Raw genomic sequence first — 21,475 nt, 5'->3', positions numbered from 1 at the left:
AATTTTTGCAATAGAAAATTGGAGTAGAACACAATAGAACTATGGAAGTAGATTAAATTAACTTTAGTTGAAAATAGATATTTATCATATAAAGTAGCCACAGGGCTCCAGGGTTAAAAAACACATTCTGAGCTCTGTTGACTATTGTTTTCACTAGGGCCCTAGTGAGAATAGGTCATCAATGTCGGGTCCCAACTGGCAGTCAGTTGCATATCATATATTATTTGCTAAATATTAAACTAACTGTATTAATATCACACCAATCTGTGGGTTCTGTTTCTTTGAAATAATAATTTCAGTTGCATTTACACAGCTCTGATATCAAAAGGCCCCTTCAAATAATATAACTCGATGATAAGTAAATCAGACGCACCTGTATTTTCCATCTCTAGTCTGATGCTAAAAGTAGGTATAGCAAATAACCATTCTACTTACAAAAGAATGTGGAAATAGCATCTAATGGAATCTGATTTTCCATAAAGTACAATTTTGGGGAATAGAAAGGGATAGGAAGAGCTTTGGTTTGTTCAGCATGGTTGTCATGCTACTATGTATAGAACCTTTCCTTCTATTGCAATGTGGAGTCTCTGACAGGCACAGGAAGGCAGGGAAAAGGAAGAAGTAAGGGGAGTGTTTCTACTTCATGAAGACAGATAATGCCTTCTCTGCTGTGCATTGAAAAATGATACAATGATATCAGTTTTCCCCTGAAGAGTATTATGTTCTAAGGATATAAAAATGCCATGTTTACTAAAACCGTTTTCTCAGAATATTTAAGCTACATAAAGAAATTTTCTTATTTTTAAAAACTACCCAACACAAGCTCTTAAATATGTAGAATTTCATTTAAATAAGTCAGTCAACAATTTTTTATAAAGTATTTAACACTTCATTGTAGAAACATAGGCAAAATGACTATATTATAACCAAAATGAAAAATACTGTTCAATTTAAAAAATGTACTTAAACAAGAACCTGAAAAAGTTTATGATATGCATAACATTGTTCAAGCAAAATTGCACTAGTATTACATAAATCAATAGTTTATAAAGGCCTCAATATGGCAAAGTTTAGAAATAGGTAGTATGCATGCACATAGTACAACAAAAAGTCTTCTTATAAAACAGCAGTTTTTTTAATGCTTGTACAAAGGGATAAAGAGCAACCACATATTTAACATATTTCATCTGTTAGGTTAATACATTATGACAGCTAAAAGTCAGTCATGTCTATCGGAGGAACAAAAAGCCCTCCAAAACTTGTGAATAAATCTTTTGTGCCTTTAAAGATATTTGTATAAAAATGCTATCCTTTTTTTTAATACAACTTAAATAAATCACACTTGTTTCAACTCAAATTTGAAGATAAACAAACCAAATGTGAATGGGGTCCATGTGTTCTGTAAAACCCAAGGAAACCTGAATACCAGAGCAACTGGTACAGCATTTAGACTCTCCACCTTCGATTATGGGCAGATCATTGTTCTTCTACAACTTGGAAGCCTCTTGAATATATTTTGGATAGAGCGAATAATGGATTACTCATATTATATCTTGAAAATATTTACCAATCACTATGTGTACTAAAATGTCTGCTTTGCCCTTTGTTTTTGACCTAGCAAAGAGGATGCATTCACATAATTGAAATTCTGTCATCAATTTGTGTGCTTATGTTTTATTCTTTACTGTTTAGTGTAGTAAGGGGTTGGGTTAATCTTCCACAAAATGCATGTGACTGGGAAGAAATACCTAAGACACAAGTACCCAATGCCCTGTTGTGCTCTAGGGTGGCTATCAATCTCAAGACTGAGGGAGAACAAAAGGTCTTATTCAGTAGCAAGTGCATCTGCCAACTTTGAGTTATATTTTTGCTATGTTCTACCACCTAAATATAACTATTGCTTACAAGGTGTATACATTTAGTACATCAGATAGAGTCCACTAAGTTTTGGAAAATGGAGTCATCTGTGTTCATGCAAATTATTAATTTTACATATTTTTAAATTTTTTCCTCAAAATTCTCATCTATTGGTTGGCAATCTAAGGCTAATTTCAAAGCAGGTGATGCTGAACTTGTGAGAGCTATATATGTTCAGCAGAGTCTGAATCAATCTTTATGGGCACAAAGAAGAGAGTTGATCATTCAATAATTTTCCCATCAATCCATTTAAAGAGAAAAATAAAATGACACTGTATTACAGCTTTCAAACCATATAATGGAAAAGTGCAGAGATTCTCTTTGATTAAGTACAACCAAAAAAGTTCATATAAAATAGATTGCTTATATTCACACTACAAAGGAATATGTTGTTTTTAATTTTGACAAATTCAAAGGTGTGTCATATCAGCAGCATTGTTGTAAATTGTACTGTAGTGCAGTTCTTTTTCATAAAAATACCATACAAATGGTCAATCAATAGTCATCAGCAAAACATAAACCCAAAAACTCAGAAAACAATTAACCAGGAAAAAGATAAAGAAAGAGGTAATGCTGATGCCAAAACAAGTATAATAACTATTGGAACATACAAAAGTAATCCTTATATTTTATACATTTATACAGCATATAAAAGGTATCACTGATTATGCCACTGTCTCTCTTATACCAATTTCTATTTTCTTTGGAAGCAGTTCTTTCCTTTCATCAACACTTCCTAAGGAGTTTCGACAGTTTTGCCCATCCATATATAATTTTGCATATACTGGATTGGAGTAATTTGTTGGCTGAAGGAGAAAAAAATATATAATTTTATTATTGGCCTTGGCCACATAATTATTTACTTCCTAGAATGTCCGTCTCCTAATCGTAACAATATTTATATGCAATACATTTAATTTATTAAATAGTAATTATTTAAAGGTTATTTATATGTTATGCTTACAGACTGTAGTCAATTCAAACAAGGTATTACATAAACCATAATTTTACATTTTGCAAGTAACTTGTAAACCTAAAAGGAGCTTTGCCATACATAAAAACCCAGAAAAAGTCTTTGTGAAAGCTATGTTCACTGAGACTTTATTATAAAAGCATAAAATGTGAAACTAAATTGTCATGTTTTCAGTTTTTGTGTTGTCCCCTTATTGCTATTACAAGCCAATCAGCAGCAAGTAACATGTGTTTTCAGAAAAGCATGTGTTTGGTGCTTATAATATTTCAATATGAACTTAAGTAAACAAAAATGTAAAGAAATGTGTTAATATAGCAGATTTAAAATAAAAGCAAGATTTTTTGCCTCAAACAACCTCTGTGTACTTATTAGAAATATTTTTGGACTTTTTCAAATAATTGTGATGTACACAGTCATCCTAAGTTTCATAAACACTTACAGCATTTTGAAGTAGAATAGAGGCATATGCAGTAGTTGACCTCTTTGAGTTGGAAAACATACATACAATGTTCATTATTTAACAAATTGCAGCTTATCCCAAGAAAGTTTTTCCTAGCGTTTGTTTGTTTTTGTTATTTTTTGTTCTGTTTTGTCTTTCCAAAAACAGTACATTAAATCTTAGTTACAACAAGGAAACATAATCTTTGAGCCATGTAATTGAGACAAACATGATAGAGAATGAGGATGAAAACAGCTAATGGGAAAGAGGATAAGGGACAGAATTCTCATCCCTAGGAATCTTGATATGCATATTTTCTTCTCTTCTGCTTAAAATGAACTAAGTAACTTTAGACGGAACAGCTTTCTCTAAACACCAGTTACTTAATTGAAACATGTTTTTGAGAATGGTTTTGTTAGACCCTCTGTAATTTCTCAATATGATGACACATTTTAAAGTACAGTCTATTTAACTGCACATCAAATTTGTATATATTAAATAAACCACTATGAAAGGAAATGAATAAAATCAAAAGTTTAAATTATTCAGTTTAAATTGCTGGCTAGAGCTTCTTTTCTAAGAATAACAAATACTCATGTTCATTGTTAAGGGGCTATAACATTTCCAAATCCAGTAGAAGGGAGATTTCTACTTAATGGCTTGCCTAAAATAATAATGTTTCGGATGTAATCTTGTATAGACAGAACACATAACATAAGCCCCCAATCTAAATGCTATTTTGAAATCTCTTGTTAATTAAAAATTTAATTAAAAACAAGCCTCTAAGTCTAGTAATCAATGTTTGATTGCCAGGGTTCTGTGATGAAATGGACATGAAATAATGAATATTCTTCTCTCACCCCAGCAGTTAGTGGTCCTTTCAAATCAGAGTTTAGGTAGATGGGCGGCGCTGTGTGTGGAAGCTTGAAAGCGCTGGGTCCTCCCGCTATGTATCTGGCCTGTATATAAACAGAGAACTTTAGTTTCTGATCTAATATTATGGAACCACTTTTCATTGATACATATCATGTTAATTCATAAAAATAACATAAAACTCTTTAGCCTTAAGTCATTTACAGTGTATTCATGTTAGCTTTAACAACTCAAAACAACTTAAAAGATCCAATATTAATTTTGGATTCAATATTAGTATTGGATCTTTGCTTCACAGGTAGGGACATTTCTCTCACAAAAGTCTTATTCAGAAAATATAAAAAACAGTCCAAGTAAGAATTGTCATGAATTTGAAGATAAAACTAGTACATATTAATTTCTCTCTTTTACAGTCTTCAAACTATTCTGTGGTTGCTCCCATAGTGAAATCTATTTTATGAACTGTGTTCAGTACTTTCAATCCTTTTTATTATAAGATACCATTGAACTAGAAATTTTACCCTCTTTGAAAATGACAGAAATGAGTGTTCTACAAAATTTTTTTCATATGTAATGTAATTTATACTGATTAGACCATGCATATATCAAACCCTTGTAACAGAGTGAATATTCTGTAAGATTCATATGATTATTAAGGTTGCTTCAGTGTGACCCTTTGTTTTTCACTACTGTCTAAACCTATTAGAACTAGCTGTAGTTACTCATTTGACAACAATTCACATTTACATTCAAATATCAGGATCCAGCTAGACTCAGTCATCTAAGTCATATTTGATTAAATTTTGGTTAGTCAGTCATCAAATTGGTAAATATTTATTGAGTATTATGCTCTAAGTACATTAAAATATATTTGGGTGGCACTGAAGCATAGGTTTATCTTCCTAGAGTAAATGTGAAAATTTTTAAAATGTGGTGTAAAAAGCTATTGTCTTTAAGTGTACAAAATTGGATTAATTCTATCACTAGAAATAAAAGTGATGAGGAAAAAGTAAGAACTCTTCTTCATATGAAATATGCATAAAGTATATCCTCGTTAGTCTATATTATATGTACGAATACTATATTTTTATTCTTAAGAAAAATGCAAAGAATTTCAGAACTCTATTATTTAAGATGTCTTTCTCCTTCATAGATATAATAGATACACAGTGAACAATATGTATTGTGTCTCCACTTCTGTGATATTTTAAAGTAGAAAATATCAAATGTAAGGATACCAGGATTTTTTCCTTGAAAAATTTCAGATGTAGCAGTGAATTAATTAATAAATAACTATAAAATTATGCCTAATTAGAAAAATATTATAGTACTGTCCAACAGTACACAATGTATCCATGTGAAAAGACTGATTGATTTTCATAGAAGTGAATATTTGAGCATCAATTTCAGGCTTAGAAAGTCTAATCATGGATTCAGAACTAGATTGAATATGTGGGATCCTATTCAACTCCTTCAGGAGCACCTGTGACTGTGATTGCAAAATAATTTCAATGTAGATTGGCCACATTGAATATTTACAATGTAAAAGTGCATTTTGATGAAGTAACTTTTATAAGTCAGAAAAATAACTATTCAATAAATAAGCAAATAAGCCAAGAAAAATTGTTTCATAATAGTAAATTGATACTCTTAATTTAGAGAAAAATGTTCTAAAATTATCAGAAAGAATATTCAGATAATTCAGTGAAGTAAGTCTTCACAAGTTTAACTGGATAATTGTATCATTTAGCTATTTCTCTTAAAAGTTGCCAACCTGAGCTTATAGTAATAAAAACTAACAAATTTTTAAATTTAAAAGGCTGTGGATTATCAAGCTATATGTATCAATGAAATGTTTTAAACTAGTAAGGATATTATGACAGAAAAATGTTTCTCAAAAGTAATTTAATTACAAAGAAGTCCAGGGACACAGCTTATCTGGCTCCTCATTTAAACATTATTGGAAACAACATACTTATTTTGACAATAAAATACTGTACTCTTTTATATTTAAAAATACACCGACCAAGATTTTTACACTAAGCTGTATATCTAGATTTGCTAATACCTCAACACATTTGATCAGATAATTATTTTACATAAATTATACATATTTATGAGATACTGTGTTATGTTTTTATACATGTATACATTGCAGAAAAATAAAGTCAGAGCATTTAGCATATCTGTCACCTCATATATAGTTATGATTTTTTGTGGGGAGAACATTAAAAATCCTCTTTTCTAGCTATTTTGAAATATACAATACAATATTGTCAACCACTGTCACCTAACTGTGCAATAGAACACCAAAACTCATTCCTCCTATCTGACTGTGACTTTGTACCCATTAACCAACATCTATCTTACTTCCTCCTCCCCTCTCCATCCTCTAGTAACCTATATTCCACTCTCTACTTCAATATTAACTTCTATAGATTCCACATGTGAGTGAGATCATGTGGTATTTGTCATTCTGTGCCTGGCTTATTTCATATGTAACAATATTTTCCAGCTTCATCCAGTTGCCTCAAATGACAGGATTTCTTTCTTTTATATGGCTGAATACAATTTTCTTTATTCACTGTTGATGCACACTTAGGTTGATTCTATAGCTTGGCTATTGTGAGTAATGCTGTAAAAAAAACATGGAAGTACAGATATCTCTTCAATGTACTGATTTCCTACTTATTATGCATCAATTAAAACAAAAAATAAATTTTAAAAGAAGGATGCCATGTCTGAAGTGATGAAAACGAAACTACCTTGTTAGTATCCAGTTCCTACCAAACCAAAACCCCATAGAACCACACTGTAAGGAATACTGGGAGGAACTGGGTAGAAATATCCCACCAAACTACTTTTCAGTCATATCGCTAGAGGCTGTGCATATGTTGGTCTTCTCCTTGCATACATTTCAACCTTGAAAGTCAGTAGCTTTACTTTATAATAGACCTTTATCTATCTATATATCTATCCACCCCTTGAAGAAGACCTAAACAATTTGCTGTGTGATAACAACACTAAAACAATTTTTAAATGAATTTTTCATTTGCTTAGGTAAACAGATAATGAGTCATTTTTCAATAAAACCATATAAAATAAATAACATCTTTATAAATGAACTGAGCAAATAATTATATTTTCTAAGATGTATTACACTAACTTGCAGCTTCAGATGAATGCAGTCCATAATTGTACTTTCTCTTTAGAAGAGGCTATATCATTCAACACATCCTAAAGTCTCTTATTCTAACTTCAGATAACAGAAAAACTTGGTGAAATTCAGAACCATAAAACAGAGATGCAACTCAAGAATGTCAGTGCTCACTACCCATTATCTTAAGACATATTACCTTTGTTGGGTCTATCATAAAGCCAGGATCTAAAAGACCTCCATCGCTGTGATCATGGTCTACCTCATACATGTTATAAGATGGATTTCCAATTTCTACATTTATTCCTCCATTGATAATAGGTTGTCTTCTAATTGTTTTTGTCCTAGAATATGTGAACATTAATATGTGTGAGTTTTGTATAAATAGCACAAGGTATATGAAATTATCATATTTACAAATTTACTTATTTTGAAATAAATTGAATAAATGACATTTGTCGGGTAACAGAGGAACAAAAAGTAGTACTTTGATAGGCCATTTTCCCAGTTGTTTGACTTAATAAAAACACACTGGAAATAAATACCTCCTGAATAGCTAAAACCACATCATTTGAAATTGAATATTTACCAATCAATTATCTTTTTAAATTCTATTTTTTCTCCTTTCTGAAAACTATTGCAACAAAAGAAACTCGTAGATTGTTTTCAATCTCCAAGTTACAAGGTTAGAATCCTGATTTACATAATTCAAATAGTGACTCAAAAGCTCTTGATTTTTAAGCTTATTTTGTACAAGTGCAAGTTTGTTACATGGTTATATTGCATAGTGTTGAAGCCTGGGCTTTTAGTATGTCCATCATCCAAATAATGTACACTGTACCCATTAGGTAATTTCTCACCATCCACCCCACTTCATTCCCCACCCTTCTAAATCTCTAATAGCTATCACCCTACACTCTGTGTCCATGTGTACACATTATTTCATGTTCATTTATAAGTGAGCACACATGGCTCTCGTCTTTCTGTAGACAACCTACTCCTCTAGATCTATAAGTTCATTTTCATATAAATTGAAATGATACTTCTAAAGAGATATATCTAAATCAATTCACTATTTGTGAATGAAATGTACAAATTGGAAATGTACATATGCATATCAGTATCACTGTATTGACATTACTAATCATACACATTAATATAAAAAGACGCTCCTCAGAGACCCTTGCTGTTTCAAGGAAAGACAACTGCAAATGTAAAATTCTACTTAACTTTTGAATAATATGATCTCTTGTTATTTTTGCTAGAATATATAAATGGACCATTCCATTAACGTAATATGGGAGAAGAATTGTCTACATTATAATCACTTAAAAGAGAGGTATAAAATGATTTGAAAAACATTGGATTTTATAGTTGGCATAACTAAATCATATTTTAAAAAATGAAAGAAAATCCCATTATGTTTCTGCACCTAGTTGTGTGATTTATTCACTGACTGCTAATCTACAATATTGCATCTTACCTTCTTTTTCTTTTACAAAGCACTAAACCAATTACTAAGGTGGTTATCAAAGTCACCAAGAGGACGAGAGGCACAATGATGGCAATGCTTCCTGGAAAATAAATGAGTGAATAGATGAAGAAATAAATAAAATGAAGTAAAAATTGATACAACTAAATACTTTATTACACCAAATCACTTGACCATTGACATAATAAAAATAAAGCTTAGCCCAAATGTGTATATTTCAGGCTCATAATTGTGTTATTGGAAAATTACTCTCCTCTTAAACACGTGCTCTGATGGAAATGTTTCTTTACATATCTTTCATTTATGTGTTGCATTTAAATACCTTGAGATTACAGATCTGACGTTTTCTGTCAGTCTGTGTTTAGCAATTCCCATCACACATTTACTTGCAATGATTAAAGTACATGCTAGTACCTCTTTTTAAGTCAACTAAGACTGAATAAACATTTACACAGTTTCACTGACCACATTCCCACCCTTAGTTTTGTTCCTTTAGTTATGCATACTTTCTGGTCAGGGGTCCATGTGACAAGTTAGGTGGCAGCCTGGTAAAACAAAAGGGGTATCCAGTTTTAGCAAGACATATGTTGGGAGTTTGGCTTATGTGGCAAATGTCAATTATTTTCCCTTCTTCCATATATGAGAAAGGTCTTGGGTACTAGCACTAACAGATCTATCTTCAAAAGTGATCAGTGAAATTTGGTCTTTGTATTTATGCATCTGAGCACAGGGAGGAGGCAAAGTGGAGGAGATTTTATTTTCCATTTATATAATAGATTAGCAATAGGGTAATTGTTTTTTTAGTCAGTGAGTAGGCAGACAATAATAGCCCATTGCTAATAATGTGACCCACAGGAGAATATACCCAAATGTCACTTATTGTAGGAAGAAAACTGAATACAGGGTTGCCTGATAACAGGAAAGTATGACATAGCTAATTTTAACTTTTCTTACTGAAAAATATCTAGTACACATGAAACAAAGTATTTTGTCTACTTTGAATAAACCGCTGGTTGATACAGTCAAGTCAACTTAATCACCGGTTAACCTAAGAAACCAAGCAGCCCAACAACTAGTTAACATTTAACATGGAGATCTTGAATGGATTAAGAACAGAACATTAAAAAGTCTTAAAGTATATGAATTTTTTCTGCAGATACATGTGCAAGTGAAAATATCAAGGTAGAAATTAATGGTGATATTATGCACAATAACCAGCCACTTAGAACTGTACTATAAATATATAGACCTGTTTTATAGCCAGATGATATCTGGTTGAGATAATCCATACTGGATCACTTGCCAAATACCAAAAAGGTTTCATTAAGAAAATTTCATGTATAAGATAAATCTCTAATTTAGGACTTGGAGAAATAACTTGTGTAAAATAACCAAATAACCATCTCTTCTATCCACTTCTTTAGACACTTTCTAAAATGTAAAAGTCATTTTGTTTTTTCACGTAGTTATGAGAACTTACTGTGTTTGATATTACTATATTACCTCCTTTGTTTTGGGAAAGTGAACTTTATATGCATCTGTAATTTATTAGCAATTAATGAAAGTAGAGAATCTGGCACCTTAGATGATAATTAACATTTGTTCACAAGTTTTAAATACCAGAGAACAGCTTGGTTTCTTCATAAACTATGTCTTCAACTGATTGATCATCACTTTATAAATTTATCTACTTCATTTTCCTCTAAAATTTGTGTAAAATTGGTGGGTGTAAAACATCTATCAACATAGTTTTAGGGTATATAAAATTTATTTTCTCTCAATGCAATTATAAGTCATTTTCTAAAAATATATTTTACTTGTTCTACAGTTTGACATTCCTGTGAGGTAGAAAGCTGTTAATTAAGTATGCTAGAAAATAAAGGGTTTCTTTTTTTTCCCTTCACAGATGGCAGTTGCAATCTCATATATTATTGCATTTTGTGTTTAAGAGCCTAGACTTCTAATATGTTTATGTAACCAATCAAAGTAACCACTATAACACCCTGGTGTCACCGATAAATAATGCAGGGTAGAAGCTTGGCAAGTTTTTTTAAATTTTATAAAATAGTTTTTATTGCTGGAAATCACAGGTATTTTTAAAATTATATAAAGATATTATAAAAATAAGTATTTTTCCTAGTATATATGACAGTAAATTTCATACTGTAAATACAATGACCAATCCCTATTGTAGGTGATTTTTTAACAGTACATTGTTAATGGAGTATTAGAAACTGGTTGAAAAATGTAAACTCTGTACTTATTAAGGGTGGAGGGGATATCTCAACAAGTTTCTCGTTAAAAAGTAGAGCAAGTCTTTGTTGCAACACAGTTCTGAAACCTCATCATGCAACATTTTTCCATTAGAAGAAAGAACTGTAAGTGCTGTGATGAAGAGCCCCTTTCCATAGGACAGCTAGTACAGCACAGCAGTAGAGATAATGGACTCTGGAGCCAGGATACCTCTATTCAAACCTCACTTCTACTATTCATTACCAACATATACTTAGGCACATTAATTATATCTGTCTCAGTTTACTCATCTATAATATGGGTATCATCATTAATAGTAATCATATAGTATTATAGATAGGATTATGCCAATCATAGAAAATGCTACATACATGCTTAATAAACAATCAAAACACATGTTCTTATAGCACTCTGTACATGCTTCTATTTTGCACTTCTCACAATATATTGTATCAGTTTGTTTCTGAGATATTTGAGGGCACAATCTGTTTCTCTTTGTTCTACAAATAGTGCAGTCCTTAGGCTATCATAGGGTCTATAAATTCCATTCTTATTTAGCAAATATATCTTAAGTGTTTGCTGTGCTCCAGACCCTCAACGTATACTCTATTCCATACTGAGGATAAAATGACCTTTCTCTTACGTTGCTTGATGTATAACAGAAGATGAGAAACAAATGAGTTCATTCATTATAGTAGCATGAATGCTGTATTAGGGAAGTATGCACTGTTCTGGGAATACAAAGGAGGTGCCTCCAACTAGATCTGGGCTGGAGGAGGACTAGTGTGTCTCTGAGGCTTAAGGAGCAAGTCCTCTGTAGTTCATGAAGAGACTTTAAAGGCCAAGAGGATTACGATTAAGGAAAAACAGTTGGGGTGGGAGGAGTGTGCTGGAAGGAGATGTGACTACACTGGAAAGCAGAGGTGAGATTGTGAAGGAGTATGTAAGTCATGTAAATCAGATGGGCAATTGTACTATTTTTTCTTTTTAAAAAGATGATGTTGAATAAAATTTAGGAAGGAACATCTACTGAATTTATTGTTTGATTCAACTTAGGAAAGCAAAGAGAAGGTTAAGTATGGAACTTAAGTGTTGTTTCCATAGCCAGGTGGATTGGCTCAAGTCTCAGCTAAAGTATCACCACCTTTCAGCCATCCATATGGACAGACAGGCAAAATAAGGTATATGAAAATGACTGTGGTTAGGGGGTGGTGATGAGATCATTTGGGAACTGAGCTTGAGATCACTGTGGAATATAGACGATACAGATACAGATATATCAAGCAAGCGGTGAAATATATGTCTCAAACTTAGGAGATAAATAAATATCGAGCACAGGAATTTTGGGGAACCAACAGAGTTGATAACTCATGTCAAGGATTTATGTCTTGGCAAGGAAAGTGTATCCAGGACAAGGGGAGAGTATCTAGTGATAAACAGGTAAATTAACCAAGCAGAATAGAAAGAAAATAATGTCACAAAGAAAGAGCTGCTTCAAAAGAGGTAGAAGAGAAACCAGAAGTGTTCAGTATCATGAAGGTCAGAGGGAGAGAACATTTTACTTACTGATCAAATTTACAATAGAACAGTATTAGCGTAAATTACATAATTACAATGACTTCCTTTGACATGTTCTTAAGTTTATGTTTATAGATATGTATAAGTGTGGAGTATATATATTTGTTGAAATTAGCATGCTTTCTCTTAAGCATTTTGATATATTGTAATGTTAAAAATTGTAAAGAAAATACGTTCCCAACTTAGTAAAGGTGATCCTTCCAGTGATCTTCAAGAGGCTGCCTATCATCTTGGTCCTGTATCTCTAGCTTCACTTTGTACCACTCTTGTCCTCTTGATACCAGCATACTGGTCTTCTTTCAGTCTGCTGGAAATGTCTAACTCTTTCTTGCTCCAGGGTTGTTGTACCTACTTTTTTTTTTTTTTTTTTTTTTTTTTTTTTTGAGACGGAGTCATGCTTTCTTACCCAGGGTGGAGTACAGTGGCGCGATCTCGGCTCACTGCAAGCTCCGCCTCCTGGATTCACACCATTCTCCTGCCTCAGCCTCCCAAGTAGCTGGGACTACACGCGGCCGCCACCACGCCGGGCTAATTTTTGTTGTATTTTTAGTAGAGACGGGGTTTCACCGTGTTAGCCAGGATGGTCTCGATCTCCTGACCTTGTGATCCGCCCGCCTCGGTCTCCCAAAGTGCCTGGATTATAGGCGTGAGCCACCACGCCCGGCCGTATCTGCTGTTCTTTATTCTTGTACCTTGAGCCTCAAGTCTCAGCTGAAGTATCACCACCTCAGAGAAAGCACTCCTGACCCCACTGTTCCCGTGACAGTCTCTATCTTTGCCCTTTTTATCTTTTTTTGTTTGTTTGTTTTTGTTTCCTTCACGGGCCAATCAAAACTCACAATTACTTTTTAAATTTGAATATTTCCTTTTTTATTTGCTTCCTTATTTTATTGCTGTTTACTCCATTAGAACCTCAGCTTCGTGAGAAGAGGCACTGTCTGCCTTCCTCACGGACCTGTCTCTGGAATCTAGTGCAGTACTTGACACTTAGCAGAGACTTGATAAACCTTTGCTTTGGGAGAAATGAAAAGAAAACATTATTTTGTTGCGTTTTTCAGCTATATCTCTATATTTGCCAATTTATAATTCCTAGTATAATATAACCAGTTTTTTTATTAAAATATAATGGATGATATAAAATGATAAAGACAAAGTCGAAAAAGAGATACAATGACCCCCAACAGATATCTTGCCCCTATTGTCACTATGGTAAAATACAGCAACTCTACTGTACCACAAATGCTGGATATATTTTTATCTTTCATAATTTCAGCAGATACAACAAATAACACAATTCAAACACTGATTATTCAATGCTCAATTTTATGTAAATTTTAAAATTTTATGTAAATTTAAAATAGAAGTATGCAATGAATATGTTATCATCCTGAGTTTAAAACTCTTCAAAATATCTTCAGAAGAGTCAGATTAGATTTTTAAAATGGAACCTGAACACAAAGCCCTAGATAATAGATCTGCCTAATTCCACAAACTGCTTTTTAGATACTTTAAACATCAGAAGCCAGTGAACATCACTACCGCTATTCAGAGATGATTATGAAGACCATGTACAAATCAGAAAAGTAAATCTCTGTATAAATTGATAGGAATTAGGCAGACACAGGCAGTGTATTCTGGACTACGCCAACGAAGGTCCACTGATGATGGAAATGCAGATTTGAAAACACATTCCTAAAGTTTCATCTTTCTTATTGGGTAGATGACTTCTGCTCAAGTTTGGGGAAGGTTTGACAACCATTCAAAATCACTAGATTTTACCCAAAAGAATAAAAGTAATCCTCTTTCATGGGAATGGTCAGTTTAACTACCTTTTCCCTTCTTTCAGAGCTGCTGAGTCAAGTTTCTCTAAGCATAAATGTCTGATGATAAGCGTCTAATAGAGTCATTATTTGGTCAACTTTGCTCAAGTCTGTGATAATTTGACATATATGTAGCTAAATAGCCCTTTCAAAAGGCATTGATAGTTCTATTAAATTTCATGACTTTAAATTAGTGATGGGAGAAAGAGCTTCAGAATCTTTGGGAAGGGTTACAACTATTTGCAACTCTTTCCCCTATTTGATGTTCTTTACTTTAGAACTGTTGCATGTAATTAAAACCAGTTTCTTACATTTGCCCATGCAAATCGTTGGAGACCCCACTCTCTAACAGGAATGCCTGGAGCATTCCAGCTCCAATCCATTTTCCAAACACTAAACTTTCCCTTTGTGGATGGCGCTTATACAAAATTTCCAAATTCAATACACATTCCATGCTATTTCTTGTCAGAGTTTTAAAATTTTTTAAAAATTTTTTTGATGCTCTAAAAAGGCTATGTATTTTTTTTATATTTGATCATCAAGAAACTACTGTTAAAAAGGCTAAAGCATCTTTTCAATTCCTAATTTATAAAGGAAGCATGTTCTACAGGTTGACAACTTCAAATGCATTTCTCTCATTAATGCTCTCAGTGATTGTTGAGTTTTGCAAATAGTTTATGAAAACCATATATAAATTAGTATGCCTCTGGAGTTATTACTGGTAATAATAGTTTGAGCCCTAAATCCTGGGAAGAGATATAAAGTATTTTTTCTTTTCTTTTGCATATCAAATTAGGCAAGACACATTTTGCCACTGCTAACCTTTTATCAACCAATTCCCCAATTCCCAGTGTCCTATTCCTACAATTATATGCTCATAGCTTCCCTATGACCTCTCCCTCCCTTGACCTAAGGAGAGCACACGAATTCTAAGATCAACTCAGAATGCTCCATAACCAAAAATCACCTCACCTCACCTATCCAAATTTAAATATTCATGCCAAGACTATTTATTCTAGACCTATTTTCCATTTTTCAAAGATGCCTAGGCTCAATAAACCCAAATTAACTTCTAAATTGGGAAAAATTGGACAATGATATCAAAACTGTCTGGGGACAGAGACAACAAACGGGAACATCAGCAAAGATGGGAAGCCTGCTTCTAGGGTACAAAAATAATATATTTTATACTTTAATAGTCTCTTTCCTTTTTCACTAACTCTGAAACAGTATGCTTCTTGCTTGTTTTTATGAAATCCTTCTCACCAGCAGTAAAGGACTAGGGAAAAATTGCTAAGGTAAGCAATCTTCCATCAAGGATATTATTTTTCCTTCGCAAATTTATTTACACCCAATAGACAATACAATTGTTTCAAAGGTTTTTCACTAATGGTAAAATTAATGACAACATGTGTGAATTGCAAACTTTATTTCAGACTGTTATTTTGAAAAACTTTATAACATTTCAGGTTGTCAGAAACTGTGCACAGACACACAATGATGATATAGACACACCTGACCCTAAGACTATGGACGCACAAAAAAATTTGCAAAAATGGTGATCTATATTTTAATATACTTCAAAACCAATACTTTAAAGATAAAGAAGCAATAAATCAATGTAGATCTTTATTAAGAATTGCTTGTTAACTTGCTTCTCTTTCAGACTAACTAATAAAGTCTGTCTTTTTCCCCCCATGGCACATTGAAATGCATTCCAAGACAATACACTTTGCTCTAATTAAAACATGGAATTAGTTTCCTTCCTGGAGTATTTTCACTTCCACTGTGGTATCTGCGACTTTTGCAGCTGATGAACATTTCCAAAGAAAAGCTTATGCTAGGTTAGGAGATGTGCATTCTGAAAACTCCCCAAATTTGCGATAAACTCTCCCAGCCTAGAAGAACACGAACACGAGCCTGTAATTAGACGAGAGCTCTGTGCTTCCTCTTTAAAAAACACCTCAATTGCAGTGAATCTCTTACAAAATTCCATGAAGATTTCATAAGACTCACCTCACTCAATAATGAGATTAAAATGATTTATATACAGTGTAGATTACCCAAAATATTAATCTGAGAAACTTACTTGTGCTGATGTGATCAGACTTGCTGCTCTTTGGGGCTGGCCTTTCACACTGTGTGCCTGACCAGTTGGTAGAGCATCTAAAAATATCCAAACAACAAACAACACAGATCAGTGAATAACAAAGCCCAGCAGTCTGCTAATGTAGTAATTTTAACAAAATGAAATGTTACAGGAGCCAGTCAGCACAAATTCATGAATATTACATAGAGATTTCTGCTGATTTCTTGCATATTGTTAGTACGCTGAGTGTAACTTTCATTGGACTTCATTTGTTAAAATACTTTTTAAAATATAGATTTATAGACATTTTACTTTTTCTGTGTTAAAATTGGCACATTTTATAGCGATATTGAAATCTTGATTAAGAATTGGAAATTAATTCGAGAGTTACGGAAAATTACAAGTGGCCACTTACAAAAATTGAGTTTGCATGTTAAGCAAATCCTTCTATAAGTATCTGTGACTTGTTTTTCTGGTTGTTCTAAGTACAGAGTGGAACTAACTACCAAAGAGCAAATAGTCATCTGTCTCATAGTTCAAGCTGTGGAGTTTTTACTCTCCTGAGTAGAGATGACAAAATACAGAGCTTTCCCATTTTAAATCATTCTTCTATTAACATGAAGTCGAGAATGTGCCCAAGTTTTTATTGGGAGGAGTTGTTTTTCCCATGTAAGTACTGTGACACTATGATAAGAAATAGAAGACAAGAATAATAGATCTGATTAAAAGCCACTATTTAAACATAAATCACAACTATGAAATTAGCTAGTTGCATCAAAATAAATGCTGGAACAGTTTTAGTTGTGTTTAAACAATGTCTATTGGCTAACATAAGATGCCTTTGTGTATCTGTCACAGGAAATTCACAGAGAAACAATTTAATTGGCTTCAGTTCTTAGTTAAAATGACTGTCAAGTACCACCATATCAAGAATAGCTGTACACAATAAAAAAACAGCTTCCAGAGTCATTCCAAGTGTAACTCTCTGGGCATGGTGGGCCAAACTAAATAACTGCAATTTCAGTGTCTCTGCCAATTCTGACATAGCCAATTTTGATATCTGAGGCTGCTTCCTGAACTAAAATTGTATGATGCTGTATGAATTATTTGTGATAGTCATAAAATCAGTATTGGCTGTCCTAAAACATGGGCAAATTCTCATAAAATCATTATTACTGATAAAATCAAATAATAAACATAAAAGTGTTTCAAAGAAGCATATATAGATGTGAACACAATTGGCAATAAGGATATTATTAGATAAGAGTTATTTAATTAATAATGATAAATTTAAAACTATGAATATGGAACATGATTTAAATGAAAATTAATATTATTTATATTATGATTCAGGGCATCACTCATACATTAGCTCAACTTTTGTTGCCACATCATAAAAACTTACAAATTATATAATTTTGTATACATCATGTTTATTTTAAACCATAATACAAGTAAATCATTAACACAGATAAATGCATTTAAGGCCAAGTCTACAACTCTGTATTAATAAAGTTAGGTAATGAAATAAGGATATTTTCAAATCATTAGAATAAAGTGAACAACAAATAAAATCATTATGTTTGTTTTTTCTTTTTAATTTGTGGTATTTGCAGATGAATGATCTAGAAAAATGTTCCAATTCTTCATATACTGTAATCATTGAAACAGTCCACAGATAGTTCAAAATAATATATTTGGGAACATTTTGCAAACATGTTCTTGGAGTGAATTCTAATGATTGTGAAATGCTTTTTGTGTTATGTAGCTTTACATCTGTCAAATCTTTCTAATTTACCCCCGAGAATATTTCATATGCTCCACTGAAAAACTAATGCTGACTGCTTAGTTATTTCATTACGTATTAATAGCTGTTGTGTACAAGTCTACATGTGTGCAATTACTTTGAATTATTGATTAAAATATCAAAATTTGCTTTATACATTACCTCATTTAAAAGAAAAAAAAAACTAAATCAGGTTCATTTTAGATAAGTGACCCAAGGCATATTTTATTGTGTTACTGAAAAAAGAACCTCTGGGACTCATTAGTACACTTTTGGAAAAGCTTTGAAGTCAGAAAGTGGAATTGCTTGAGAATTAGAAGATTAAATTTACTTGATCATATTATGGTTCTGACATGAACATCACGTATTTTTAATAATTTGTAAAGTAATTATATTTTGAGATCTCCAGATTAGCAGAAAGAGGTTTTTAAATAAAGAGGATAAGGATAGTGTGATTCTTATTCCAAATTCTAGAATTATTTAAGTAGGACAGGTGTTTGTTAATATTATAGTATAATTTCCTAATTTATCCATGGCTTAGGGTCCAGTATTTATGATAGATAAAAGAAGTCACCTGCTAGTGTTCATAATCCTCTTCTCTTTTAAATTGTGGGAGTCCATTTAAATTCATAATCTTTACAGAATATTTTACTTATTATATATTGGAAAAAAACTCAAAGACTGTACTGGAGAAATAATTAATTTTAACAGTTATATATCTTAATGTGCTGATGATCACTTTGCCATTCTCCTTATACTCCTTATAAAATAATGTTTTATGGCCAAAGATAAAATATGTTCCACTGTTCTGCATTTGTCTCAGTCTTAAAAAATCTCTTTTGGGTTATTAAATAGAAATCATTATTCTTGTTGCCTACCTTACAAAATTATAACTTAAGGCATTTGCTGCTCCACAGGTTCTTCCAGTGGTTGATTTAAGACCAAGTATTTTTGCCATCTTTACAGCAATCCATAAATCTTCATACTTTAAGTAGACTACAATGATCAAAGCCATTAATGGCAGAGCATTTAAGAAATAAAATATGTGCAGATCATCAAAATCTCCTGTCCAATTCCTTGCTGAATTATTTGCATAGCCATGCTGACTATAATTTCTCTGGCATCTATCCCTTTTTTATTATTCCTCAAGCAAAATCCATAGTCCATGCACTGGTCATCTTTAATATGTACTGTTGCAATCCACTATTCTCTGCTATTCATCCGGGGACAATTATCTTCAAGTTAGCCCTGTGCTAGGCAATCTTTTTTGTTTTCCTCACCCTAGCAAAAAGCTCTGTATCATTCATGTTAAAATTGCAGACGTTTCCCACTGCCCTTAGTCTTAGGACAATGAAAATCAGCTTTATCTTATGTACTGATCACTATACAACTGTAAATTATTTAACATTTTAAACAATTCTGTGAATTTTAAGTATCATTGGATCAGGAACAAATGGATGGATAGATAGACAGGTAGGTGGGTGGATAAATAGATACTTATTGACTATTCAAATAATTATTTATCCTTCTTTCTTTACATCATCAAATGAAGGTACTGCTCTTGGCAGTTTCCTGCCGTCAATAGCTGCATGGTAAAGGGTATTGATTTAACATTATTTGACTTCTATTTTTTTCTAGCATTATTTAATGCTAAATTGTTTCCTTAATCTTATTCTTCCACTTCCATAATAGTTGTATCTATAAGTGCTCTTAATTACAGCATATTTTATGGTATTCCCTTATGCTATTCCCTTATGTTCCAGACTAGAATAATGATTATGAAAAATGAGAAATGTTGAAATTCAGATTCTGGGGCCCCATATATCAGAGAATTCTTCAAGTAACTTGGGATTGTGGTCAGCATTCTTCATTTCAACAAGGTGAATCTGATAAAAATAATTCACAAGTCACACTTCAAGAAATATTTGAGATACATTATTATTATTATATTCTTACAGACTTCGTTCTTATACCAAATATCGTTCCATGTCTTATTGTGAGGATGAGAATAATAATATACAAGCCCAGCATGATTGCTCAAAAGATAATATAAGCTAGGTAGAAGTTCCCTACACAGTACCTGGAGTGTGTTTATTTATTTATTTTTTGTAACTAATTCTCATCTGAATGTTACTGTATGAAACACATGGTAAGTTAATTTATCGTGTCCCTGAGCAGTTTGTGTAATTATTGTATAGCTACAATATTTTTTGTTTCAATTATAATTTTCTGTAGCATAGGGGAACAACTTTGTATAAAAGCAAGAGTGTACAAATATTACTAGGAGGCACAATAAACACTTTTAGAATATCTAAATAAGTTTGGCTTTTGTAAGGGGACAAACTATAATCTTTAAAATGAAAGTTATTACATTTAGTAGCATAACTGTAAGACATATATTTAAACTGTCTAAAATAATAACTCTGAAATAGTAGAGTAATTATTACAGAGAGAATTAAAATGAGATATAAAAAACTGAAGGTATATTAAAATCTTCAGATATTGTCCTTCCCGTAACAATGATCAATTTATATGAACTGCTCTTGTCATTTTGCAGAAATGTGGTCTAGAGTCACCCACTTTGGGAGGACTTCAAAATAAAATAATGAGATTAATATCTGCTCTCTCTTTTCATCAAATTTAAAGGTCATGGGATTCTTCTGACCACAGTGAAATTCAAAGGTGAACCTTACAGCAATTTAAAATTGAATTTCTCCTCATATATACGTGCAAGGTTGCCCTTATTAACCATGATGATGGAGGCATTCAGAAAGGAAAAATCTTTTAATACACCCCTTTCTTTCTCTACACAGGAAAAAGATAAGTGGCACAAAGGGATTAAAGAAGCCTTGGGAAAATTGTGCATGGTGTCATGCATGTCTCAGTGCACTTAAAATCTCATTTAATAAAAATAAAAAGCATGATTGCAGGTTATGCATCAATTTATGTAAAAGCATTTTCATATAGTGAAGAAAATCAGAAAAATGCTGTTACTTGCAAAATACTTTTTTTCTGGTTAACTCATCAAATTACACTCTTCTGGTGGTGAGTATATAAAACTATATTTATATAATATTTCTCGCTTGAAAGGTCTACAC

General features: G+C 32.4%; 1 protein-coding gene across 2 annotated transcripts in view; it reads right to left on the bottom strand.

Moving 5' to 3' along the window:
* Positions 1-826: 826 nt before the first annotated feature.
* LRP1B (LDL receptor related protein 1B) overlaps positions 827-21,475 on the bottom strand; it is a 1,933,102-nt gene continuing 1,912,453 nt past the window's right edge. For both annotated transcript variants that reach the window (XM_050752792.1, XM_050752793.1), the window contains 5 exons: positions 16,592-16,668; positions 8,843-8,933; positions 7,559-7,703; positions 4,190-4,288; positions 827-2,723 (listed from right to left, as the gene is read on the bottom strand). In XM_050752792.1, coding sequence (XP_050608749.1) covers positions 2,583-2,723; positions 4,190-4,288; positions 7,559-7,703; positions 8,843-8,933; positions 16,592-16,668 — 553 coding nt within the window. In that variant the 3' untranslated portion in view covers positions 827-2,582. The remainder of the gene's footprint in view (positions 2,724-4,189; positions 4,289-7,558; positions 7,704-8,842; positions 8,934-16,591; positions 16,669-21,475) is intronic.

The sequence above is a fragment of the Macaca thibetana genome, chromosome 12 (genome assembly GCF_024542745.1).
Source record: "Macaca thibetana thibetana isolate TM-01 chromosome 12, ASM2454274v1, whole genome shotgun sequence".
Lineage (NCBI taxonomy): Eukaryota > Metazoa > Chordata > Mammalia > Primates > Cercopithecidae > Macaca > Macaca thibetana.
The sequence above is the reverse complement of the archived record's forward strand: the minus strand, read 5'-3'. Positions and strand labels throughout refer to the sequence as shown.